General features: G+C 61.9%; 7 protein-coding genes across 7 annotated transcripts in view; 2 read left to right on the forward strand and 5 right to left on the reverse strand.

Annotated features, from left to right (window-relative positions):
* The first annotated feature begins 80 nt into the window (after window positions 1-80).
* CHLRE_10g430250v5 (uncharacterized protein) lies at window positions 81-5,912 on the forward strand. The gene is made up of 14 exons (XM_001702634.2): window positions 81-481; window positions 720-745; window positions 1,059-1,208; window positions 1,476-1,573; window positions 1,980-2,017; window positions 2,258-2,497; window positions 2,774-2,906; window positions 3,184-3,309; window positions 3,460-3,552; window positions 3,731-3,856; window positions 4,042-4,215; window positions 4,462-4,540; window positions 4,758-4,874; window positions 5,284-5,912. Exons 1-14 carry the CDS (start codon window positions 327-329, stop codon window positions 5,469-5,471), a joined length of 1,743 nt encoding a protein of 580 aa, XP_001702686.2. The 5' UTR covers window positions 81-326; the 3' UTR covers window positions 5,472-5,912.
* Window positions 5,913-5,914: 2 nt separating this feature from the next.
* CHLRE_10g430300v5 (uncharacterized protein) lies at window positions 5,915-9,380 on the reverse strand. The gene is made up of 5 exons (XM_001702463.2): window positions 8,987-9,380; window positions 8,742-8,832; window positions 8,299-8,416; window positions 7,800-7,954; window positions 5,915-7,578 (listed from the first exon to the last, which is right to left on the reverse strand). Exons 1-5 carry the CDS (start codon window positions 9,158-9,160, stop codon window positions 7,364-7,366), a joined length of 753 nt encoding a protein of 250 aa, XP_001702515.1. The 5' UTR covers window positions 9,161-9,380; the 3' UTR covers window positions 5,915-7,363.
* Window positions 9,381-10,020: 640 nt separating this feature from the next.
* CHLRE_10g430350v5 (uncharacterized protein) lies at window positions 10,021-13,174 on the forward strand. The gene is made up of 5 exons (XM_043066634.1): window positions 10,021-10,290; window positions 10,435-10,493; window positions 10,728-11,335; window positions 11,551-11,695; window positions 11,960-13,174. Exons 1-5 carry the CDS (start codon window positions 10,234-10,236, stop codon window positions 12,180-12,182), a joined length of 1,092 nt encoding a protein of 363 aa, XP_042920031.1. The 5' UTR covers window positions 10,021-10,233; the 3' UTR covers window positions 12,183-13,174.
* A 10-nt stretch (window positions 13,175-13,184) lies between these two features.
* On the reverse strand, window positions 13,185-14,220 carry CHLRE_10g430376v5 (uncharacterized protein). The gene has a single exon (XM_043066635.1). It carries the CDS (start codon window positions 14,070-14,072, stop codon window positions 13,485-13,487), a length of 588 nt encoding a protein of 195 aa, XP_042920032.1. The 5' UTR covers window positions 14,073-14,220; the 3' UTR covers window positions 13,185-13,484.
* Window positions 14,221-14,268: 48 nt separating this feature from the next.
* CHLRE_10g430400v5 (ribosomal protein L37) lies at window positions 14,269-15,390 on the reverse strand. Its single transcript, XM_001702462.2, has 4 exons — window positions 15,240-15,390; window positions 15,032-15,145; window positions 14,728-14,829; window positions 14,269-14,360 (listed from the first exon to the last, which is right to left on the reverse strand). Exons 1-4 carry the CDS (start codon window positions 15,271-15,273, stop codon window positions 14,326-14,328), a joined length of 285 nt encoding a protein of 94 aa, XP_001702514.1. The 5' UTR covers window positions 15,274-15,390; the 3' UTR covers window positions 14,269-14,325.
* A 203-nt stretch (window positions 15,391-15,593) lies between these two features.
* On the reverse strand, window positions 15,594-20,445 carry CHLRE_10g430450v5 (uncharacterized protein). The gene is made up of 10 exons (XM_001702461.2): window positions 19,996-20,445; window positions 19,763-19,844; window positions 19,203-19,340; window positions 18,628-18,678; window positions 18,309-18,404; window positions 17,923-17,982; window positions 17,553-17,737; window positions 17,209-17,310; window positions 16,632-16,719; window positions 15,594-16,327 (listed from the first exon to the last, which is right to left on the reverse strand). The coding sequence occupies exons 1-10, from the start codon at window positions 20,271-20,273 to the stop codon at window positions 16,292-16,294; spliced, it is 1,116 nt and encodes a 371-aa protein (XP_001702513.2). The 5' UTR covers window positions 20,274-20,445; the 3' UTR covers window positions 15,594-16,291.
* A 283-nt stretch (window positions 20,446-20,728) lies between these two features.
* Window positions 20,729-24,619, reverse strand: part of CHLRE_10g430501v5 (uncharacterized protein) — an 8,540-nt gene continuing 4,649 nt past the window's right edge. The window contains exons 10-15 of the mRNA XM_043066636.1: window positions 24,173-24,339; window positions 23,651-23,870; window positions 23,309-23,386; window positions 22,913-23,065; window positions 22,568-22,660; window positions 20,729-22,237 (exon numbers count right to left, since the gene is read on the reverse strand). Coding sequence (XP_042920033.1) covers window positions 22,172-22,237; window positions 22,568-22,660; window positions 22,913-23,065; window positions 23,309-23,386; window positions 23,651-23,870; window positions 24,173-24,339 — 777 coding nt within the window. The 3' untranslated portion in view covers window positions 20,729-22,171. The remainder of the gene's footprint in view (window positions 22,238-22,567; window positions 22,661-22,912; window positions 23,066-23,308; window positions 23,387-23,650; window positions 23,871-24,172; window positions 24,340-24,619) is intronic.

Raw genomic sequence — 24,619 nt, forward strand, 5'->3', positions numbered from 1 at the left:
ATTCTGGTCCCAGGTTCGCGGCCCTGCCTCATGCGTCACTGCCTGACGCGATAGGTGATATAACATAATTAAGTGCATAGACTCTTCCATCGAAGCAAGACACGTTGACTGCAGTCGAAAGGCGGGAGAGGCGCGACAAGCAACCATACGCGCGTGTGTTCGTTCACCTGAAATCGATGATGCATACACCATAGTCTCATGAAACCCAGATCAGTATGAACGCGGCCTTGGTCGCCATCCTAATTTTAGCACTCGGCCACGCCCAGGGCTTGGCGCCGCTACCAAGCCATTCGCTTGGACATCGAAACGAATGGTCAGCGCGACGGATGCTGGATGAGGATGCGGACGAGGGCACTAACTTGGATGACAGCGACAGCGGAGAGGGGCCTAGCCTAGCGGACGCGGTCGCTGCGCGGGTTGTGAACAGCACCTGCGCGCCCGGGTGCTCGGAGCATGGCGTGTGTAACGAAGAGCTAGGGAGGTAAGGCATCAGGTGGTACGCGTGGGAGGGACGGCGGGATGCACAGGTGTGTCACGCCCGCTCACACGATGCGTGGTTTACTCGGGGCGGAGGGCGCCGCAGTTGCATGGCACCCACTGCTAGCCCCCACCTCGTGCGCTCCCAAGGTCTACCTGTGCCACACTAATATCCCATACGACATATACGCCACCCACCCTGACACCCCTGCGCATGCTGCCACGCGTACCTGTGGCCCCAGGTGTGACTGCCCTCGGCACTTCGTGGGTAAGCGACGGGTGGAAGCGTGGACGCGTGGAAGCGTCGGCAGTAGCAAAACTCAGCAACTTGCGGGAGCACATGCGGCCTCACGACCCCCAACCCAATTGCAATCTCGCCCATACGACGGCACGAGGTGCTAAATTTGTCTCTCTCCGGGTTCCCAGCTGTTGCTGTTGCATATTCGGCCGAAGTTCACTGTCTTCCCATGTTTCTGCTTCGTTCCGCTGGCTCGGTGTCAAGCCCCACTAGCGGACATGACCGCCCCACCACTATCCCCGACCCCATTCCGCTTCATGCTACCTACCTGCTTACTTGGCAGGTCCGGACTGCCAGACTCCCAACCCGGAGGTCAGCGACGTGTGTGCCAAGTACGGCTTCACGGTCAGCCAGTGCCGCGGCGCCTCGCCCTGCTTCAACAGCTGCAACGGGCGCGGGAGATGCGTAGCGGGCGTGTGCCACTGCCTGCCGGGTGGGTTGGGCGGCGGTGGAGAGCATGGCCACATGGGCGGGTGCGGAGGCCAGGGGCTGCGGGGGTGGTCAATGCGCCCGGAGGGATCGGGAGGTTCCAGGCATGGATTCCCAAGCTGCACACCCACACGAGCACGGCACAGACTGCAGCCTGCACAAATGTCGTACATGTACGACGCTGTTACAACGGGTTGTGGGGCACGTGGCGGCAAAGTTACGTGGTGCGCGCATGCAGTGTGACTCGCCGCACCGTGTGTGCACGGCGCAGGCTTCTGGGGCATGGACTGCGCGCTCAGCCGGGGCGCCGACGGCAGCGTGCAGCTGCTGGAGGGACAGGGGTACGTGCCGCGCAAGGACAGCATCAAGGTGCGTGCACGTGGGCAGGCAGGGTGGGTAGGTGTGCGGGCAGGGTGGGTTGCATGGCGAGCGGGGTGGGGAGCAGGCCAACCGGGGGCGGGCTGCAGAGCGGACTGGAGGGGTGACTCTAGGCAAGGGCGCGGAGCTAGGCATGCGAGCATCGAGAGCTTTAAACCCGCAACTAGGGAGCGAGCTGGAAGTGGTTCCCTCATCCTTCCCATGCGCCGCCACCACCACCATGACCACCGCCACAATCACTTGTGCCACCACCACCATCACTTGCGCTACCATCACCACCATCACTTGCGCTACCACCACCACCACCACCACCACCACCACCACCACCACCACCACCACCACCACCACCACCACCACCACCACCACCACCACCACCACCACCACCTGCACCAAACAGATCTACGTGTACGAGCTGCCGCCCAACGTCACGTCCTGGTGGGTGCGGCGTTCAGGTTGGGTGAGAGCGTGCACGCAGGGTGGCGGCTTGACACGCTTCCTGACTAGCCACATGCCGCCCATGCACGCGAGTATGCGCCTCCACGCCCCCACGCCCACGACCCGCCCCTCCTCAGACCAGAGTCACCCAGGCAACCTCAGTGACCTGACCTCATACCACCGCCACCTCACGCTTACTCCCCACTCCACTCCACTCCACCCCACACCGTCGCCGCACAGGTTCAACATCAAGCGCCTGGACCGGCCGCTGCACCTGTTGTTCTGGCAGCGGCTGATGTCGGCGGGACTGCGCACCGTCAACGGCGACGAGGCAGACTACTTCTTCATACCGCTCAACACACGCACGCTCATGGCGCCGGAGCAGGCCGCCTGGATCCTGCCGTACATCCGCAACACGTGGCCGTACTGGGACCGCGACAACGGCCACCGCCACCTCATCATCCACACAGGCGACATGGGGTGAGGCGGGGTTGCGGGGGAGGGGGAGGGGACAGGGGCCAGTCAGACACGGGAGGCGCGGCACATGCTGTTTGCAGGGTTTGCAGGCGCAGGCGTGTCGTTGAGCCCATGAAGGGGGGTAGCACTGAGTCAGCTCTCGTCAACTACGGTAACATAGCCCGGCGCGCTCATCTCGTAATGTCGCTTGTTCGCAGACGCCCGCCTTGCGTGCCTCTCATCTCGAACCCCTCTGAGTCGCACGTGCCCACCGGCGGCCCGCCGCTCACGATTATTCAGGTTGCACGAGCTGCCACTGGGGCTGCGGCGGAAGATGAATGAGACCCTGTCCAACATCACGTGGCTCACGCACTGGGGCTTACACACATACCACCCCATCGGCACCTGGTTCCCCGCGCACCGCCCCGGCAAGGTGGGGGCGTGTGGCATTGGGCCTGGGGCTTGCTGGCAGCTTGCCGCTGTGACTTTGAGTGGTGTCGGCGGGGCCTGGAGTCCATGCATGCATGGGGTGCGGCAAGGCGTCGGGGCGTCCCAATTGTTCGTGACTCCAGCCCTGTCGTGACCTTTCGGTCCTGGCTCACGCCCCCACGACTCCCATGACTCCCACGACTCCCACTGCACCCACGACTCCATCCCACACTCCCAAGACTCCATCCCACCGCCCATGCGCTGCTGCCTCCGGCGCGCAGGACATTGTCATCCCCGTCATGATCACCACGCCCGGCTTCCAGCTGTCACCCCTCAACCCGGCGGTGGCTGAGAAGGCCGCCAAGCGCGGCCGGCCCTACACGCGAGAACAGACCTTCTTCTTCGCTGTGAGAGCGTGGCTGCTTTGACTGCAAAGTCCACTAGCACGGCGCCTTTGCCTGTGTGCTTGGCCTCGGTTGAATCTGTGCGGTTGCCACGTGTTCTGATGCCTGGAAAGTGACAACACCTGTTGGTGTGTCTACTGTGTGATGTCTCAGGGCCGCATCTGCGGCGACCGCAAGCCGCCCGACCCACTCACACACGAGTGCGCGCCCAAGCGCACCGACTACAGCGCCAGTGTGCGGCAGCGGGTGAGCGGGCGTCTCAGCAACCATCCGCACCACGCGGCGTTGGGTACATATAACTGCCGGCATCATTGTGTCATGTGCTCATGGCAGGGGGGAGACCTACAGCATGGCAGCGAGGTGCTTGCAGTTGACACGCCCATCTCGGGCGTATGTCGCGTGCCTGCGTGCGCTGCATGTGCAGGTGTACTTCCACCACCACAACCGCACCGGCTTCAAGGTGCTCACCGGCACCAGCAAGTACATGCAGGAGATCACCTCGCACAAGTTCTGCCTGGCGCCCACCGGCGGCGGCCACGGCAAGCGCCAGGTGCGGTGTGGGGAATTTGCTGGAGGTAACAGAGTGCGGGCTGTGTTAGAGGAACAAAGGAAAGAAATAGTGAGACAGTCTGGGCTTTGTGTATGTTTGTGTGCGTGGGTGCGCACGTGCATGTGTGCCCTTCTCTGCCCCTGCCCCTGCCGTACATGCTGCCTTGCCTGCTGCCATATGTACAGGTGCTTGTGGCGCTTATGGGCTGCATCCCCGTCACCATCACGGACGGCGTGTACCAGCCCTTTGAGCCTGAGCTGCCCTGGGCCGACTTCTCCGTGCCGGTGGCGGAGGACGACATCCCGCGGCTCCACGAGGTGCTGGAGGCCCTGCCGCCCGAGCAGGTGGAGCAGATGCAGGTGGGCAGGGCAGGGGAGGGGAGGGGAGGGGAGGGGAGGGAGGGGAGGGGAAGGGAGGGGAGGGGCATTCTGTGTCTGCCGCCCTCCACCGCCCCCTCACCCCAAATAAGCATTGCTCCATGCCCTTATGGCAACCTCCCTGCGCTTTTGTACCATACCAGACTCACCCCGCCACTCACTTTCCCGTTGCTTTCTCTCTCCCATGGACCGCTCGCACACCCCGCCACACCGCACGCCGCGCCCCAGTCCCGGCTGCACTGCGCGGCCCAGCACATGTTCTACAGCAGCAGCCTGGGCGCCATCATCGGCGAGGACGGCCGATACGGTGAGGCGGCAGGGCGGGCGGGAGGGCGGCGGGCCGTGGGGGCGGGCTCCAGGAGAGACACGGGGCGACATGCTTCAGGGTGAAGCAGGTGTGCAGGGTGGCCTGTTGTGCGGTCGTCTACTTTCTGGGGGGGGGAAGTGTTTGCAGCAATCCCATGGGTTACGGGGACCAAGCCTAACGTGCGCTGGGCTGACTGTGCGCGTGTGTTGGAATGCAGACGCGTTCGAGACCATGATTGAGATCCTGCGTGTGCGCAAGGCTCATCCGGATGTGGCGCCGGACAAATACGTGGAGGTGGATGAGCGCTTCCGCCAGTTCGCCAACTGCGAGCTGGGTGAGAGCGGGGGAAAGGGGGCGAGCTTGGCGGTGTGTACCGGTATTGTGCGTGAACTAAGCATTTGAGTGGCTTGCCGGGCATGGGGGCCGGTGGCTGCAAGGGTGGCTGCTTTGTCGGGGTGAACTCATGCACGCACAGCACATGCACGCACGGGTACACGTTCACACAGGCACTCTTTCTGTTGTCCTTAATGAAGTAGGACTGTCAGCAAAAGACACATCCGCAGGGTTATATTCTTGTGCGGCGTAGAAATAACTTTCCGCCCACACTTAAACACACACGCAAGCACACACACACACACACCGTGCCACCGTGCAAGCGCCCATGGCGTCCTGGATCCCACCGGCTACACACGGTGCGCACACTCACACCGCGCCCGCCCGCGTCCCAATGGCGCGGCCCGCAGGCGGCCCCGACCCCAAGACGCTGTGCGCCCAGGGCATGGACCGCCAGCACCCCGACATGCCCACCTGCGCCGAGTGCCACCGCCAGGTGTCAGCGCGCCGCACCGGCTCCAGCTTCTTCTCCTGGGCGGGCGGCTTGGTGTGCTGTAGCGAGCTGGACTTGGCTAAATGCCCGCGCGTGTGGGAGTGAGCGACTGGGCGTGTGGCGGCCGAGTGGGTGGGCGAGCGAGTAGGCGAGGCGCAGGGCTGGAGGCGCGCAGGGTGCGGGGGTGCGGGGTGGAGGTTGTGGAGGTGCACTGGCGATGTGGGGACGGTGGATTAGAGGAGGGTCAGACACGGGAGCTTGCCGTCCAGGAAGACTGTGCGGGGGTGCGGGAGGCGGCGTCGAGTGCTGGTGCAGTGCAGCAAGAGTGTCGAGTAAGCGCAAGGTCAGAACGGCAGCTGGCTGTTTGGACTGCCAGGATTAGATGTGTGAGCGCTGAGCAGCCTAGCCTTCGTGGCTGGCGGGAGTCCACGGCGGCTGGTGGCGCATCGCAACTGCAGCAGTGCAAGTCGCTCGGGACTAACAGTCGTCAGATGCACACCATGTGTTAGAAAGAGAGCTCGGCCATGGACGAAACTGTGGAGAAGCGCACGTGTGCAGTTCCGACAGTGTGCTCCCAAGAGCTGGAAGAGTGCATGTCCGCGGGGTCTCACTGCTCTTACAGCCGTTACAGGACTTCGTGAGTTCGCTTCCCCTGACGTGTGTGGCACACGGGCACCGAGGCAGAAACTCAGGCTGAAAGACAGTATGTATCAGGGTTACCCCTGTGTGTATAACTACACTTGGCATCATGCCAAATGCATCCTCCGTTCCATGTGCCTGGCATGATTCCGGCTAGCCCAACAAAAGAAACGGCCAAGTCCCTTCCCTGCGCGTCTGCCTAAACCCTGTCCCATCGCACATCCACAACCGCCCTAGCATACGACAAGCCGCGCCTCCACCACCGTCATGGGCAGTCCCTGACCGTCCCTGAACCCCTTGCTGCCTGCAGTCTCCGCATCAGACCTGCAGCAAGTACGGGTGCCCCTCGACATAACTTGCCGTATCCTAAGAGCTAGTCCTGCAAATGACACGTGTACGAACTGAACCAATGAACCGATAGCAGAAATCACGGATTTCGCCATGTGGCCTGGAACCATGAAGCACCCACAACAACCATGAAGGTAGCCGACGCGCTAATGTCAACGACTTTCTGCAATCCTTCCACCGCATGAACAACCCCTTGCCTGCTGCCATCTTCCCAAGTCGATTTTTCTTGCCCATTGGGGCCATAGGACAAGCATGTTTACCCATGCCCACACACATACCATCTCCGTCCGGCCCCCGAGCACCTACACGGCTGATGTCAATCCACTGCAAGCATCCATGCGCTCTACCCATAATGCAGTCTTCAGCCCGCGCGAGCTATTGAAGTATACTAGGAAAGCCAGTACCCCACAACGGAGCCCTGGACCGCACATGTCGTTAACTCCAGCTGCATGCAGCCCCCATCTCTTAGCAAGCGCGCACGACGCAAGCTCGACACAGGTTTGCACCTTGTCTCCGCGCTTCAACTTGTGCCCACAAACACGACAAGCACTCGCAGTACGTCAGAATGATGCGACATGCGCCGCGACAGCCACTACGGACGAGCATGGATGCTATGGCCATCTGCTAAGCGAATGCGGATTGCATATACTTGTGACTCGCTCGTTATGTTGGCCTAACACTTGCCAGCACTGATGTGCGCGTGCGGGACGCATACGTTCCGTAAGACGTGTTCCCAGCTTTGGCATACGTGGGGCGTGCGGCTACCAAGTATCTACTATGAGCATGCGGGAGTACACATCCTCCCCGAGCCCCAAGTTCGACTGGTTCAGTACCGCACGCACCAACCACTTACATCCATCGGGTTGCTTGCAAAGCCCAGCCGCCTCCAGCGCCTTCACAAACTACCACCCACAACAACCCGCACCATTCCGCACCACCTCCAAACCCCGACCCTAACAGCAGCATCCCCGCTACCCTCCCCGGCCCTGCACCGCCGCGTCGCCCGCCTGCTACGGCTTGCAAGCGACAGGCGCCACCGCGGCCACCGCCGCTTCAATCGCAGCGTAGGCCGGCCCCTCCGCCAGCCGTTTGGCCAGGCCGCACGCCTCCCAGACGCTGGGCTCCAGGTCTTTGTCCGCCAGCCCCATGTCGGCGTAGTAGTGCGCCGCCAGCGCCTTGCGGATCACAAAGGCCGGCAGCGGCAGGTGCATGTCCACATTGATGGCTGCGGCGGGCGGGCAGCGCGCAGGGCCGCAGGGGTCAAGGGTCAGGTTTTGGGTGTGTACGGGCGGCCATACGTGTGTACGGGCGGCTTATGCAATTGTGCTGTTTGAACACACGGCTGGCGGCATCGCGCTGGAGCGGCCCCCCCAGCAGCATCACTGCGCCCTGCACCCTCCGTGAAGGCGCCACCCGTCCCCGCTGCGCCGCGTGCGCCGCACCCACCTCGCCGCACGACGCAGCGCTTGGCGTCACCCGAGGGATGGGGCGAGATGTGGTAGTAGGAGTAGTGCACGGTACCCAGCGTGTGCCCCGCGGGCGGCGTGGTGTCGGGCACGCTCTCGCCCAGCACTATGAGCGCGCCCGTCTCCTTCACCACCCTGGAGGGAACAGAGAGAGAGAGCGAACGGCGCAGGCAGTGGCGATGAGAGCAGAGTCAAAGTCGCACCGGCCTGCTACTACACAATACGTGCGACAGCTTGCACCGACCCAATCTGCCTCAAGATAGCTGGCACCGACCTCACAAGAGTGAGCTCTGCTCCAGAGCAAACCCCAACACCTGACCCGAATGCCCGCTGTCCGTTCCTTTCCCACTTCTTAGCCCGCCCGCCCCTCGTCCGTCCCTCTCGAGCACGTACCTCTAGCCCATAATCATGTCCCACCCCGACCAAATAATTTTACGCCCGCCCCATCCCGCCCCGCCCCGCCCCGCCCCAGTTCGTACCCGAAGCGCATGTCTGCCAGCGCCCAGCGCGGCTCAAAGGGCCAGGGCAGCACAGACACATACTCCACCCGCTGAAGCTCCGGCGTGCTTGTATGCACCTTGAAGAGCTTCAGGTCGCCTGTAGTTGCGCACGTGTTTGGCGTTTGGTTGCACTGCGCCGCAATGGCGATAGCGGCATGCTGTACCGTACGCGGCGCGTGCGCGGTTTTGGTGGCACTTGCAACCATGGCGGAAGTGGCAAGCCGGCGGACGCCAGCATGAGGCGAGGCACATCTTTTGGTGGCTAGATGTAACCCGAGATGCAGACAGGGGAAACTCGGGACACGGCCATGCAAATGGAGGTAAAACCTGGAGCACCAGCGAACCCTGCCTCCCCAGCATGCCGGCGTGTTCTCCAGCCCTATATACCGTAGGCGCCGCCACGAGGCGCCGCCCACACCTACCTGCCAGCTTGCCCAGATCGAAGTCCCGCACGTAGCACAGGAACTGGAGGGGTGTGCAGCTGAACTCCCGCACCGCCACGAATGCGTACGTCTGCGGGGCCAGGACCGGGAAACCCGCTTTTCGCTGCTCGTGGCGGGGACGACAGACCTGCTGCTCGTCACACGTAACCGTGTCGCTACGAACATAGGCCGTCGTGCGGCGGCGCGAACTGCAACCCGCATACCAGGCATGTAGCGGCTCGCACCTGTGCCTTGTCATCAAGCCTTGAGGCGTATTGGCCCCCGTCAGGGGCGTCGGGGTTGTGCAGCTCCCATCCGTCGCCCAAGTTGCCCGCCTCAAGCGGCAGGCCACGCGCGCGGGCGGACGCCAAGATGTCAGCACCAGTTCTGTACAGCGTATCCGCTGAGTCGGGTGTCATCTCAGACTACAAAGCTCTCTAGCGGAGTCGCTCGAGTGCACGATGCGCAATGTGGTGCGAGCTCGCAGTCTCTGTTTCAAATCAAGCCCTTGTTTGCATCGCGGATTGCAAAAACTATACGAACTAACATTCAGTATTGCCGTCGGCGCGGAGCAAGTTTGTTGGCACGTCTCCCCGTGGCGCCTTCCTAATCACAAGCACCAAAGAAGTTGACACTAAGAAAGGTAATGCAAGTGCATATACGTGCAGACTGTGAGGATTAAACAACATCGCCTGAACCTGCCCAATCTGCTGCCTCGATGCAATGTCCGTCCTGATAACTACCCCTCAACTGCTTGTCCCGCTCACCGCAGTGCAGCATCATTATTCTTCTTCCGCTAGGGGTGAGATAGGGTAATGGTGTAGCAGTTGGTGTCCGTGCCTCTTCGGCGACCATGTGTCCACTTCACCTGTGGTCACGACTGTGTTCACGAGGGCATTCAGGAGCACATGGAACTATGAAGGGCGGTAAGAACCCAACCGTGTGCAGCTTGCGTGTAGGATTAAGTTGAATATGACTGCTGGATATAGGTAGCAGAGCGTCAAGACGCGTTGAGAGCGTCCACACACGCTGCTGCAGGCCCCGGCTCGCCCACTATGAGCCCCCCCGTCCGACGAGGGTTGGCACTGTGCCATGGCATGATCTCTAGGCATGATGAGGCCATGAATGCTCCATCTGGGCACCGCTCTTGGTGAAGGGTCAGGAAGGGTGGACAGGGGTGCATTCTGGGGTCGACGGCGGACGAGCGGCCATCAACCAACCACTTCGTTGTGGGCTATCCTTGCTTCCTTTCTTGGTTTGTTTGACTGTTTAGTTGGCTATGTGATAACTGCAAGTGAATTCGCCTGCAGAAGTTTGGCCTGGCGAGCCTGAGGTTTGGCGAGTTCCCATGCAGCCAGCTCACCATTCAGCATTCTTATGCGCCTTGGTGGACGTGCCTGCAGCTTAACAACTGCATCACAGTAATTGTGATTTGTTGCGTGCACGCTCAACTTCCTACTCTTCGTAGCCGTTTTACCAGTGCAAGGAAAGCATGCCTATGCTTGGCTCTCGTCTTTTGGGTGCGCCCAGCACAAGCGCGCCAGCAAGGGTAAGTGGATCGACAGGTTGAATGCGATAGGCGGCATTCATACTGGCTCCGAAAGTTCGGTAGTGCTTCGGCGAGGTTCGGGACCCGAATGTTATCTGGAACCTGTGGTAACTGCTCACCGCGCGGCGTGATGAATCATCACAGGCTCCTCTGGCGCAGCATGGGCGACTTCTGGTGGCCTGCCGCGCGACTGTGAGGTCCAGGCAAGTGAAGCCGATTATTTCTTGTTGACTTCGCATATTCACGCGCGTTTCGGCATCAAAACGCGCTGGTGTGGGACCTTGGCTTCTCAGCTATTGCATAGCGCGCGGTGCGGGCGCCATCCAGGGCCTCTTCCTGTGTCCCGACCGCGCGGCTTCCAGCCACCGTGTGCACCGCAAACCTTGCTCCACGGTCTCCCTTAACAATTCCCGACTCGGCCCCGGCCCCAAACACAGCTCGCCACGCTCTACTGGCGACTGGCGCAGCTCCTGGCGAACGGAGCTTGAGGGCGGCGCCAACGGCGCGGCGCACCACGACCACGACCACGAGGAAGTCGACGTCCACGCCAACGGCCACAGCTACAGCAACGGCGTCTCCCATTCTGACAGCTACAGCAACGGCGCCAGCTACAACGGCACCAGTTACGCCACGGGCATCAGCGCCAGCTGGCGCAACGGCTCCGCCGCCGCCAACGGTAGCAGCTATGCGGCTCGCGCCGCGCAGCTGGTTCGCGAGCAGGACGAGGACGAGGACCACGACTTCCACCGGCGTGCAGCGGACTGGCGCACGGAGCACTCGCCGCAGGGCTCCCGCTGGGGCTCCGAGGACGACGATGCCGCCTCCTCCTCAGCCAACGGGCACCACCACGACCAGCAAGAGGAGGAGCAACAAGGTGAGCAGGAGGAAGGCGGCGGCGGTTTCTTCACGAGTGCCTTCAAGGACGCGCTGAAAGACGCCCTAGCGCGCAGTCCACTGTTCGGGTCGCAGTACGGCGGCGGGTCGGGCGACGAGGAGAGCATTCCGCCGCAGCCCACGGAGAACGAGGCGGTGGAGGCAACCACGGGTATGTGGTATTGTAGGGTGGTCTCTGCAGGGTCAAGGCAGGGGGTTGCGGCTTGGTGGGGCCAAAGGGCACGCAGGGCCTTCTCAACGACCATGAGCACGCCGTTGTAGGCTTTCCGCAATCCTGGTAAACTCCTGACAAGGTCATGACTGCCATACATCGCAACCTAAACACTAAACTCATCTTTCCTTCTGCGTGCAAACGTACTGTGGCAGGCTCGTCGCTGTTCAGCAACAGCTTCCGGTCTGCGCTAAAGGAGTCTCTGGAGCGGCAGCAGACGGAGATGGACGTCAAGTACGGGTACGGCAGCGATGACGAGTACATCGCCACGCCGTACAAGTCAGCGGGCCCGGCGCGCCGGTGAGTTAGAAGAAGCGGGCAGGGAGGGGGAGGAGGAGCAGGGGCAGGGAGGAGGACTGGTGGCGGGGGAGCGGGGCCTGGTCGTTCCGCACCCGAGGGCTCCAGGTGAGAGGTTGGCAGTACGACAGGGGACTGCCGCTGGCCTTGGGGTGTTTCCGAACACCGACCGGTCCTCTCAGCCGTCGCAAACGCTGGATACTGCACCACCGCGCTCACCCACCCGGCCCTCTGTCTGTTGCCCCTGCCTCTCCCTCTCCCACGTAGGGAGTTGTCCCCCATGGAGGAGCTGCTCTCTTCCGCGCTGAGCGCCAGCCAGCACACACACCGCCGCCTGACGCTCATAAAGAACGAGATCGATGCGGCGCTGGAGCGCGAGGCCAAGCAGATTGAGCGGCTGGATTTCGCTCTCAAGAAGTGCGAGAACGACGCGGCCTACTATGCGACGCTCGAGCGCATGATGCGCGAGCGCGAGCGGGAGGGCAAGTGAGGGCGGTAGAGGAGGGAGGGCACAGGGAAGGAGGCAGGCAGAACTGCCGCAGCATGGCGGTACGAGCGCATTGTAAAAGGTGCAGCAGGGAGGGAGGGGACGGAAGGGGGCGCTGTTGCCGGGCAGCCCGGGTGCAGGGCCATGCGGAGTGCGCATGTCAGGCTTGCCGGTTTGTTGTGCTGCACCCTGTCAAGGGGCAAGGGACAGCCGGCGCTTTCTGCGTGTGCTTTCGTATAACCGTGGGTAGGTGCAGAGGATTAGCTGGAATGTGATGTCACGCCGGATACCACGCTGCGTGGGCCGTGTCGTGGCTTGGTGAGAGCACCCATGTGGTCTTGATGGGTTCCGCCACGGGTTGGGATGGGGCACTGGCTGTTGGAACGCACTCAAGGGTGCTCTACTGGACACACCAGCACTACGGCGGGTCATGTAAGCATGTGTCATTGGCTACTGTTGATGCTGAGTTACTGAATAATCTGGAGCAATCTTGTCCTCATGAATCTGCCGGGGGATTACAGGCCGGAAACATAAACGCGCTAACAACATGGGTTGCTGCGAGGAAACGGCGCTCAACAGTGTGTAGTGGCCGGCTGCAGCAACTGCGCTGTTGATGTTTTAGTTGAGCTGTGAGGGTGAGCAGGAGTGTCGTGGGGCTCCGAATGACCTACTGGGCCATGTGCGCTGAGCACGGTCAAGCACGCACCGACCGCAAGCCGTAGGACGACCACCTGAATCCGTGCACCGGAAGGTAGCCTGACGGGGGTCACGCGGCGTGAACTTGCTCCTCCCAAAGGGTTCCATTCAACGGTTCAGAAGTCACCAGGTTGCCTGGTGGTAAAACTGTGTTCAGGTGCCCTTAAGTAAGCTATGAATCGAAGGTTTGGTGCGCAAGAAAGATGCATGAGTGACACGGGAATCTGGAGGGAAAAGCCCGTCGGCTGCGAGGTCTGCTGACATGACGTCAAGTTGGAGTCATGTAATATTCAAGCTTCATCTCCAACTGCATTGTAGCTGCTTTCAAGCTGCTCAAGCGCTGTCGCTGCAGGGTCTCTGTAGGGCCTAATCAGCCTCTGCTCCTTCACATGGGAGGCCCTTCTTAAGGCAACAGCTGTTCGCCGAGCCACTACTGAGGCAGAGTAGGAGCTGGCTGCTGCTGTGCTGCAGGCATGACTCGACTGCAGCGGCTGAATGGACAGCCACCAGCGCGGCAGATGCCAGCTCCACCACCCAAATCACCCTGACCCCGACCCCCTGCGGCCAGTGCCATTAGATTCACCGCGTGCTGACTCAGCGGCGGCACCCTCACGACGCGCACGAAATGCGCAGCCGACCCATGCTGCTGCTGCTGCAGGTGCCGCGGGAAGCGACGCTGCAGGTGGCAAGACGCCGTCCGGCGCGGCGGACCGTGAGCGGGCCCGCAGCCGCCAGAGGCAGCATGCCGGGCCCGCCACGTGGCGGGAGCAAGCGGGGGCGCCACTGCTGCACACGCTCTTGTTCCCTGCGCCCCGCCGCTGCGCCTTTCCGCCGCCGCCGCCAGCCCCGCTGCAACTCCGCCGCCAGTCTGCCGCCGCTCGCCTGCTTGCACGCCTGCGTTGGCCCCCACTGCACGGCACGGAGACGACTGCTGTGTGCCGGCTGCTCACCACGATAGCGCCACGGCCCAAGCCCCTTACCGGCGCGCGCATTCGCCCACAGCCACTGCAGGTCCATGCGCGCGTCCTGCCAGCGCCCGCCACGCCGTGCATCGCCACGGCAGGGCCCATTGGAGCTGCTGCCACCCATCCACCGCCGGCCGCTCTCCCACCCCATCCCTCCAGGCAACCCCCCGCCGGTAGCCAGGAGCACCACGGATGCTGCTGTCGATGCTCCTGGCGACGCTGGTTCCACCATCGCAAACTCCACCACGCCCTGTCCTGTTCTGATGCTTTCTGCTGCTTCTGCCGCTGCTGTTGCTGCTGTTGCTGCTCGCTGTCAACACCTGTCCTGAATCCTGCTACTGTCCGTCTGCTGACGCTGCTGCTGTGGTGCTGGAGACCGCGCCTGTCCAAACACTGAAGATACCGGACATCAGGATATAGTGTTAGCCACGCGTCCACCGTTACATTACTCCGCTTATCCAAGCCGCTCCACACAAGCTGCTAATTTAGGCGGTCGCCACCTTGGGCTTGGCCTCAGAGCCTGCGCGCACAGCACGGAAGAGCAGGGGCAGGGGGCACCCAGGGTTGAGGCAAGGCGAGGGGGTCATGCAACCTGCCATGAATGCAGTGGGATTTCCCACAGCAAACCGCACTCATCTGCTGTCAGCGCATGCGAGCCCGCATCCTAGAGGCATGCCGGCCGGGGGCGGCGGGAGGGTGCCGAGAGCTCCTCCGGCGTCAGGGACCCGCGTTTGCGCAGGCTGTGCCGGACGATGCTTGCTCGCCACCAGATGCGACGTGAGCAATCGCTCATTTCTCAACTGCACAATACCCTTATATACAGGCAAAGCCCCCGAAAATAGAGCTCGCTGCCGACCATCACCGCATGCAGCCCAGCCCACGCCTACCCTCGCGGAAGCCGTTCTTGAAGCGCCGGGCCAGCGTCTTCATGTACCGCATGCGGCCGGAGCCGGTGGTCTTGCGGCCAATGGCCTTCTGCCCCCACTGGTCTGCAATCCCAAGGGAAAACGGCGGCCCAGGTGTCAGCACCGGCTGTGTCCGAAGCATTCAACAACAAGAGCTATCTCCAGAAATAACGTTCAGCAGCCCGCGGACGAGCCCCGCTGCGAGATGGCTGCGGCGCCGACAAAGCCCTGAGCTCCGCTGTCCCAGCTGCCGTCCAAGGTCGCCCTTCAGTGATTCTTCACTCACAAGTCCGCTTGCGGGCAGCAGGGTAGCCGCACGCCGAGCAGACGTGCTTCTGGTTGTGGTAGCTGGTGCGACCGCAACGACGGCACAGAGTGTGCGTCTTGTTGCGGCGCTTACCTGTAAGGCATTTCACAGGCAAAGGATCAGCACAAGACTCAGAGCAGGCCCCAGCAGCGCGAATTTCGTCTAAATGCGGCGGCAGCACACTTACCGAAGCTTCCGGTACCCTTGCCCTTCTTGCCCATCTTTGCGTTTGGTTTGAGCGGGAGGAGAGAGAACTAGACCGGGCACCGGGTCCGCTAAGACCGAGCGAGTCCGCTGCATCGTACAATGGGGCATGGCGCCGGCGAGCGTCGTTCGGGCCTATAATCATGCCAGATATGCACTATTTGATAGTCTCTATTATGTAGAATCAGCAGGCTCGGGACGCTGGGGAGGGAGGCACGCCCGCCGCTGCCTCTGCCCGCTGACCCCCCCTCTGCTTTCCCGCGGCTGCGTCCTGCCTGTGCCAACTTCCAAGAATTTCTTAATCGTTGGTGATGACGGCGAGCGTACTGACTGCTTGCAATTTCAATCTTTACAGCGTCGAGCCACCTCCTAGAAGCGCTTCTTACCACCATGGAAGCGCGAGCATGCGGTATCCTCCCAGCCTGTCCGCACCACACCTTCTTTCATGCCTATGGGACCCTCGCACGCCGCGGCCTACTTCGGAGCGCTCCAGCCCAATCCAAGGTCCCCATGCGGAACTCCTCATGCACTCCCCAGGACCATGCCATGCACAATGTGTGCGCGCGACAGTACCACGACAGGCAACCATCTCTTGCACACCACCGCGAGCTGCGCGCCTGCGCCATGCCGGTACCAATACCGAGTCATGCTGACGTGCAATATCAATGCCTCCAGTATAGATGTAAGGCGCAGCGTAATGCTAATGCTACTATCATGCCGCGACGCATTGGAGCCCCTGCAGAAACCGCCAATGGGCCTCTCCCGACCTGTTCAGCCTTTCCCTGACACACGTCTCGGTGCATAGGCTGCCCTGGTCGAACAGCAATCACGGCTGTCATATCAACAGCATCGTGCGTTATGCAGGTTGCAGAGCTTCCTGCACTCTGACGTGTTCCCGGTTCTAAGGCGCTTGAGCAGTGCGCGCAATCATGACCATGAATGATAGACGCTGCACAGACAGCACGACCATGCTGCATCTCTGGCCCGTCCCGCCGTGCCGGAGGACCAGCATATACACGCCGCCATAGCTATCAATTAGTCCTCAAACACCACGGTCTTGTTGTTGTACACCTGCGGAGAGGGCAAGTTCATTTTCCGTTAAGTTGGCGAAAGCACATTGTTGTGGCATCGGCACCGACCTATTCCTGAACGGATGCACAGCCGGAAGCCCCCGAACAAGAAGCACCCTGAGCACCACTCCCCCTCCCCCATACGACTCTCAGCCCCTGCCGCCTCCCCCACATACATTCATATTTCCAAACCCTATCCCACAACGAACACCATCACAATTACCACACGCGGGATCGGCACAACCCATCGCACCCTCACCGCACTGCGCCGCACGCACACACACACAGCGCTGCACTGCACGCACCATGACTCGGTCGTCCAGGTGCCACCGCACGGCACGCGCCAGCACCATGCGCTCCAGGTCGCGGCCCTTGCGGATCATGTCCTCCACACTGTTGTGAAGTTGTGAGGAAGCAGGAGCACGGAAGCCAGGGGCGCGGGGACGGGTCAGAGGCGCGAAGCCCTAGGTTAGGGATCGGGACTGAGATGCGCGGCAGAGTGCACACGGCGACAGGCCGGCCACACACACACACACGCATGGCTTTCGTTTCGTTTTTACACACACACACACACACACACACACACACACACACACATTCACACATAACACACACACATACACATACACATACACATACACATACACATACACATACACATACACATACGCATACACATAACACACACACACATACACATACACATACACATACACATACGCATACACGCGCATGTAGGGCCGCACGCAGCAGGGGCAATCAGGTGAAAGGCTGCCCAGAAGCGCGTTGGCAGGCAGGCAAGCAGGCAGGCGGCACGGCACGGCACTCCGGTAAGTGCGCAATCGCCCCACTCTCCAGGCCCACAAGCACAAGTGCTCTCACTTGTCGCGGTGTGTGATGCGCGCCACTGCCTGGTCGATGATAGGGCCGGCGTCCAGCTCGGCGGTGGCGAAGTGCGCCGTGGCGCCGATGATCTTCACGCCGCTGCAGGGTTGCAGGGTGACGCATGCAAGTGCAGGTTGCGTGTGCAGGGTGCGAGGTTTGAATCAAGTGTCGCATGCAAAGTGCATCTTACAGACCCCAGCAAGGTAGCCCCTAAACCGGCAAGAAGACTGCAACTTTGCAACGCACATAGTTGCGACGCAAACCTCGACATACGGTATGCTCTGTGATTGCACTCTCGGTCGGCGCACCCATCCAATGCCATTGCTCTGCCCCAATCTCACCGCTCATGCGCGCGGTGGTAGGGCCGCGCACCCTCGAAGGCGGGCAGGAAGGAATGGTGGATGTTGATGGTGTGCTCCCAGTGCCGCTCGCAAAAGCCCTGTGTGAAGATCTGCATGTAGCGCGCCAGGATGACCACGTCAATCTTCTCCTCCTTAATCAGCTTCTCCAACGCCTCCTCCTGGGCCTGCGCGAGGTGGGAGAGAGGGCGTGCGGGCATTGGCACGACGCAATGAGGTACAGCAGGCGGTCGGGACATGTGTCATACTTCCAATGCGGCACTGCCGCGTTGCTTGGCTAGGCCCTCATGTACCGCTGTGACGTGCATCTGTCCACGCGGCTGAACCGCACGCCCACCACTGCCCCATGCACCTCCTTGTTGTTCTTGTCCAGCGGCAGGTGCACGAACGGGACATTGAACGTGTCCGCAATCTGCAGGCGACAGGACCAAGTCGGGGACAGCGGGTCAACCGAAGCCACGATATCGCCTCTTACATACCGTAGGCGGCCCCCAACACCTGCTCCTCTGTGAACCCTGCTGATCAAATTTTCTTCTTATGGCAGCGGCCTAAAATTCGCAAATACAGGCGGCGGGTTAAAAGCAGCCGGAGCGAGAACCGACTTCGCGAGTGCCCCTTCGAGTGCCCCCTTAACCACCTCTCCGCGCCTTTGCCTCCACTAGCTAGTGCCGCCTCTCAAGCCCCAGGCCCCCCCGGGCAGCCCCAGGCCCCGCCCCGCCCCCACTCCGCCTCCCTCACATGCTTCAGGTCGGGGTGGTTGGAGATGATGAAGGGGATCTCGCACCGCAGCTCGCCGCTGCGCAGCCGGATGAGCAGGTCGTACAGGCAGTGGTCCTACACGGCAGCAGCGCGCGCGTGTGTGTGTACACAATCACATTTTGAAACAACAGGCTCGTTTTCCTTTCGGCTGTGCTCTCTGTCAACGCAACCACATGGCCGACACCGGGCTGCCGCACACGCTGTCTCATTGTGGAGTCCACGCTCAACACAGCCACGCCCCCTGCCGCGCCCGGTCATCCAGGCACAGCGCCTGCCACCCCACGCGCCGGCCGCTCACCTGCTTGGACACCAGCACCGCCATGCGCTTCACCTTGTTCTTGTAGGCGATCTGGGGCGCCAGCCACGAGGTTGTATGTACGTGTATCAGTGGACATGCCGGTAGCGACAAGGGTGGCTCAAGACGACGTACCTCCTACCCGGCATCTTGTGTGGTATCTGCCATCTCAAACCCTTTACTTGCTTTCCAGGCTTATGCGTTGACGATATCCTTGGTGACATCTCCGCCTCAATGCCGTCCCGCACCCCACGCAGAGACCCCTGCGTCCACCCAACCGACCGACCGCTCTTCGTCGTCATTCCACACCGGCGCCACGTAACTTAACAGGGCCTGCGCGCCCGCACCCACCACTAAATCCTCGCTCACGCCTTTTTGACTACACGTCCACACCAAGCCACTTGCTTTAACACCAAGCCACTCCTCTCCTTGCCTCAAGTACCAGCACCTCGCTGCCTTTCCTGACTCCCAACAAGCCCCAAAAGCTCCCCAGCCCCCGCAACCCAGGCCCCCAGCATCCGCAACCCCGTACCCCGCCCACCCAGCCACCCGGCGCAACCATTTAGCGCCTCACCCACCTTCCACTTCATGTTGAAGCGGTTGGCCAGCTCGGCGATGGCCCGCTCCAGCACCGCGGTGTTGCCAGGCCCAATCACGATCTCCGAGAAGTCAAAGGTGATGCGCTGGAAGAACATTCCGCTGCTGCTGTCCGTGAACTGCGAGCGAAGCGGTGAAGAAGGGAAAGTGTGCCGGCAGGCGGAGCAACAATTCCATTAAGAGGCTAGAGGTTCCAGGGCCTGATTGGTAGGGCTGTTGAGGGCTGGGCACGAGGGCTGGGTGGCGTGGCGTGGTATGGGACCGCGTGGGAACGGTTTCAGAGGATTAGGTGAGGCTGGAGGCGCCACGAACTGCCCGGCTGCGCGCGCCATGCAGCTGTCATGGGCTGTGTGCTGTTGATTTGGGTCCGCCCGGCGAGCTCGTATCCATGGCAGCCGAGTGGGCGCTGTAGCCTGGGGGCAGCGACCCATGTGTCCGGGAGACACCGCAGGGCCGACACGCCCGCCCAATCCCTCGTGGCCTGCCGGCCTTGACCGTCCTGACAAGAACAAAGAAGCGCAGTGCCTTGCTACACCCACACCTGGTCCGAAGCGACGATGTTGCAGCCGAAGCCATACAGAAGCTGGCTCACAGCAGCAATCACGCCCTTCTGGTCAGGGCAGCTGCGAAACGGGAGGGCGAGGTGGGCCGTGGGTGCGGGGGCCAGCGCGTCACTATTGACAGGGGCCGACACGCCGCCTGGCGGACCAAAGTAGATCCTGGGCTAGTTATGACCCAATTCTCCGACCATCAGCGGCACTTGAGAAGACTCACATCAGTAGAAGGTTTGCCGAGAGCGCAGAAGCAGCGGCAGCCTCGCTCGCGTCCCGAGATGAGGTCGAAGCAACCGGGGCGGGTGCGCTGTGTGTGCCATTTGTCGTTGTGGAAGACGAGAGGGGTGCCTGAGCTACGTGCACGGGCTCCAGGTGCTTGCGCGGCTGCTGCTCAGCCCGGCCGGGCGCTACTCGGGGGCATGCGGGAGCCCGCCGCAAGCCCAGTGCTGCGCAGGGCTTACTCGCCACAATGTCGCGCCCGAAAGTGAGTCGTGGCATCGCAAAGCCTTGGGATGCCATCTATATAGTGCTTCGGGTATCGGAACGACAGAAGGAGCTATGTTGAAGAATGACGAAGTCGTCAAGTAACAGCCTTTGTAGAGCAACAACTACATAGGCCATGAATTTGGCTCAGCTGTAGAACACGTCAATTGTCCTAGCCTCGCTTTTCTGTACCGTAAAGCTCAAAAAGTTTTCTTTTATGAAAATGGCTCCTGTTTTTCATCTCCATCAGCCCCAACCTCAGGCAGATGATTAACTACCAGGTTTATCACTTTTGGGTTGACCGACGCTGGGTACTCGTGCAACGTCTGAGCGCCTCCCGCAGCAGCGCTTCCCGCAGCAGCCCCCCCCCCCCCCCCCCCGCCGCAGCAACCCGCCCCATCAAAGCGCAGCCACACGCAGCACGCAAGGTGCACCGTCCAGTTCACCACAATGAATGGGACATGTGATGTATTTTACTGCTTTTACACTTATGCGTCCGCTGTCCTGCGCTGCAAGCCGTTCCTTGCAGCCCTACGGCCCGTGCCACTGCCACAGAGCACGTCTCCCATGCAGCCACGGTCCACTGATATCCGCCCCAGCGCCGCCCCACCGGTATGCTATCTACACCCGTATCCTTCCGTCATGCGACTAGCTGCTTTCCTGTTCATAGTCCAATGTGACATGCCACCTTGCCCGCGCGATGCACTCTAGCCGGATATACGCCGCAGCATCATCTCTAGCTCGTGACGCACAGTGATGGGCAACCAGAGGCCTGCATCCGCCGCTTCCATGGGATGAGCTATGTTGGTTGCCCGCAAGGCTGCAAATATACTTTCAGAATACCGTACTCCACCCTGCCTCACAGTTCTGCCCGAACAAATATAGTTTGTCGGGGAATGGAAACACAGCAGCGCCGCACACCAGAGGCATATATCATCATCGCGCGTCCGGATCCGCCCTAGCACCCTGATGCGGCACAGTGCTCAAGCACGTGCGCTAACCGGGGTGAGGCGGCTCTCACCGCCACAAAATCGAACCTGTGAAAACTCGATTGGCTTGGCAGCCTGATCCGCCTTAGCAGTTAGCACACAGCCACACGACTAGTCATCAGACACGTTCTGTCAGTTATCAGAACGTGATCAGTGCCTGTCAAGGTATTAGTCCGCCCGCACCGCCCGGGGGATTGTCCGAAAGAAACAACACGTGCGTCGCGCTACCAGCAACACCCGCGCCCAAGCCGAGCACATGAATGCTGCAACACCCGTCTCCGTGCGCAGTGCGGCACACCACGCTGCCTGACCGTGCTCCACCCAACCATCCCGGCTACAGCCGAGCCGCCCCCAACACTATCTTGGCTTAGTCAACAGATGCGCCAAGCCAGCTGCAAGTGGCCCCTAAATCCTGAAGCCAACAGCAGCAGCCGCCAAAGCAGCTGCGTTGCCAACGCGTGCAAGGTTTGAATCTGCACCCCCATCCACCCGAGTCCTCAACCGTCCAACCGCCTATAGTTGTCCAACCCGTTGCGTTGCAAAGACGCAGCAATCGCTGCCACAAGCCACACGCAGCCGAGCTTGCACTCTAATGCCACCATCCTCCTCGCGCCCGGACCCGCCGCATCCGGGTCGCGCTCCTCACCCTGCTGCTGCGCCCTCCCGGTCGCTGTAGCCCTTAGCCTGCTCGAGCTTCCTCTCCCGCAGCCGCAGCTGCTGCTGCTCCCGCTCCATCAGCTTCTGCTGCTGCTGCTGCTGCTCCATCAGCTTCTGCTGCTGCTGCTGCTGGATCAGCTTCTGCTGCTTCTGCTTCTGCTGGAGCATCGGCACCATCACTTGCGCCCGCTGGCCGCCTGCTCTGCTGCCCACCTGCTCCTGCCCCTCCTCGGTGATGGGGATCCAGCGGCCGTGGCCCAGCGGCATTCACTTCTTGGCCTTCTTCACCTCCAGCGAGGGCAGCCCCTTGGCCTTGGGCTTCTCCTCAGCAGCCTGCACGGCGGTGCCAACCGAAGGGGATTACATTCATGATTACTTAAGAAGGGGGAGGGGTGATACGCCTGAGCCCGACGTGTAGGTCCCAGTTGTCAAGGAATCATCGCCGCGGGGTGTCAAGGGGCGTGATAGTCCGGGCGCAGGATGGCCGTATCACTTGGGTAGAAGGCAGACGGGGCAGGCCGATGAGAGGCGAAATGGGGAAGCAGCCGGGTGCCGGTACAACCGCAGGTGATCGGGGCTGTTTGCCATCTGGCGGTGGCGCATTGAGCGCCCCAAGCGCTGTCATGCGGTGCCCCACGATGTTTGCCCAAGCTGCCGACTCACCGGCTCCTCCTTGGCTGCGGCGGCTGCGGCGGCAGGCTTGGCCTCCTCCTTGGCCGGCTCCTCCTCCTCAGCGGGGATGTTCAGCTCCGGCGCCTATAGGAGGCAGGCATGAGTGAGAGGAGAGAGCAGAAACACCCGGCATTGGACGGTAGCTCTTATAGACGCGACTTTTGTACCCACCAACCCACCAGCCCAATCAAGCTTTACGTAAACGAAGCACGTGCACGGTACGCGCGCACACATCTCCTACCCCGCCACCTCTCCCCCCAAAGCGGTGCATCCTGTACCGCTTTTCCAAACATCCTTGCAGCCCCGCCGCCCCCCCCCCCACACCCACACCCACACCTTGAGGTGGTTCCGCAGCGCGTTGCGGATGTCCTTCTCCGGGCAGCCCGCCTCGCGGAACAGCGCCTGCGCCGCCTCCAGCTCCGCCCGCCACTCCGCCTCCGGCCGCCCCACAGCCGCCAGCATCTGGCTCCACTCGTACATGAAGTTGCCCTTTGGGGGGGGGGGAGGAGGGCGGGAGGCGGGGCATTTGTATGTGAGTGCAAGGTGTTGTCCCCAGAGTACTAGATTAGGCACGGGCCCTGTACCGTACCCCAAGGCTTACAAGGTCCTTGAGTTTAACGGCAGGGCAGCCCGGTACCCGGGCTCTCCAATGCCTCCAGCGTCTCCTGATCGTAACTGGGTATGAGTACCCCTTCCCTTCCCACCCACCTCCAAGTCTCCACCCCTACTCACCTTGAGCACCAGCGCCTGCGCCTTGAAGCTGAACTCGCCGGGGTTGGCGGCCGCAGCAGCCGCGCCGCCCTCCGCCACCTGTGAGTGAAGGATGTGCGCATGTGTGTGACAATTGAGGCGGCAGGTGTGCTCATGAGAAGCGCCGGGTAAGACAGTTGCAAAGACGTGGGATTCGTCAAGCCGGTGCTGCCTGCGCGCGGGCCATCAGCATGTTCCCTCACCGCCGCACGTGCCCTCACCCACGCCATGGACCCATGGCACCCATCAAAACACCTCCGCCCCTACACCTACACCTACACCAACACACCCACACCCAACCCCACAACACGCCCGCACACGCACCCGCGCCGCCTGCGCCTCGTCGTGCTTGGGCGCCAGCCCCACCGCCTTGTCCGCCCACGACATGGCACTGCCGTACAGCGCCTTGGCGCCCTCCACACCCGCCGCCGTCAGCTTAGCCAGCGCCGCCTTGGTGGCGGCCGCCGCCGCCTCCGACTGCTCCGCCGCCACCTGCTCCTGGCTCTTGCCGGCGTCCTTGCCGTTGGCCTCCTCGCCCTCAGACCTGGGCGGGAGGAGGGAGGGAGGGTTGTATTCATGAATTCATTATTTAAGAAGTGAAGGCGTGGAGGGAGGAGGGCGGCGGCGTCAGCGTGGAGCCACCGCATCACACCTCAACCCCACAACCCTCCCAATCCCCCATCGCCTCCTCCTCCGCCCTAAACCCCAAATCCTAAACCCCAAACCCCAGCTTCCCCGCTCCTCTTCTCGGCTACTTAAGGCCTGCAGCTCCATGCCTGCTGTTGCTCACTGGGCACAGCAACTCCCGCTCCCTTCCCGCTCCCCTCTCCCGCCTCCCCCACCCACTTCTTCTCCGGCTCGGGCGCCGGCATGAGTCCGGCGGCCAGCTTGGCACGCTCGAACACCAGCTGGCACATGTTGGCTGCGGCGTCGAAGAAGTCGGGGCTGTAGGCCAGAGCCTCGCCATATCGCTTCTCGGCCTCCGCGAACTCCGCCTCCACAGCCGACTTGACCTGCACGTGGTTGTGTTGAGGTTATGGATGTTGTGAGGTTCGGTTAATACGGTGGGTGGCAGCTGCGTGTTTAGAGGAAACGCAAGGGGGCGGAAGGGGTGCGCTGCAGCCGTATGGTCGACCGTGTCGTTGCTCTACACAGCTCCTCCTCCTGGCCCCTCTCCCCCCCCTCGTGCAGCCCGCCCCTCCCCTCTACCCACACCCCCGTTGGCTTTGGTTTAGTTTGGGCTGGTATTTACAACCCCCCCCCCCGTGCAGCCCCCCCCCACCCCGCCCCTCC

Source organism: Chlamydomonas reinhardtii, chromosome 10, assembly GCF_000002595.2.
Source record: "Chlamydomonas reinhardtii strain CC-503 cw92 mt+ chromosome 10, whole genome shotgun sequence".
Lineage (NCBI taxonomy): Eukaryota > Viridiplantae > Chlorophyta > Chlorophyceae > Chlamydomonadales > Chlamydomonadaceae > Chlamydomonas > Chlamydomonas reinhardtii.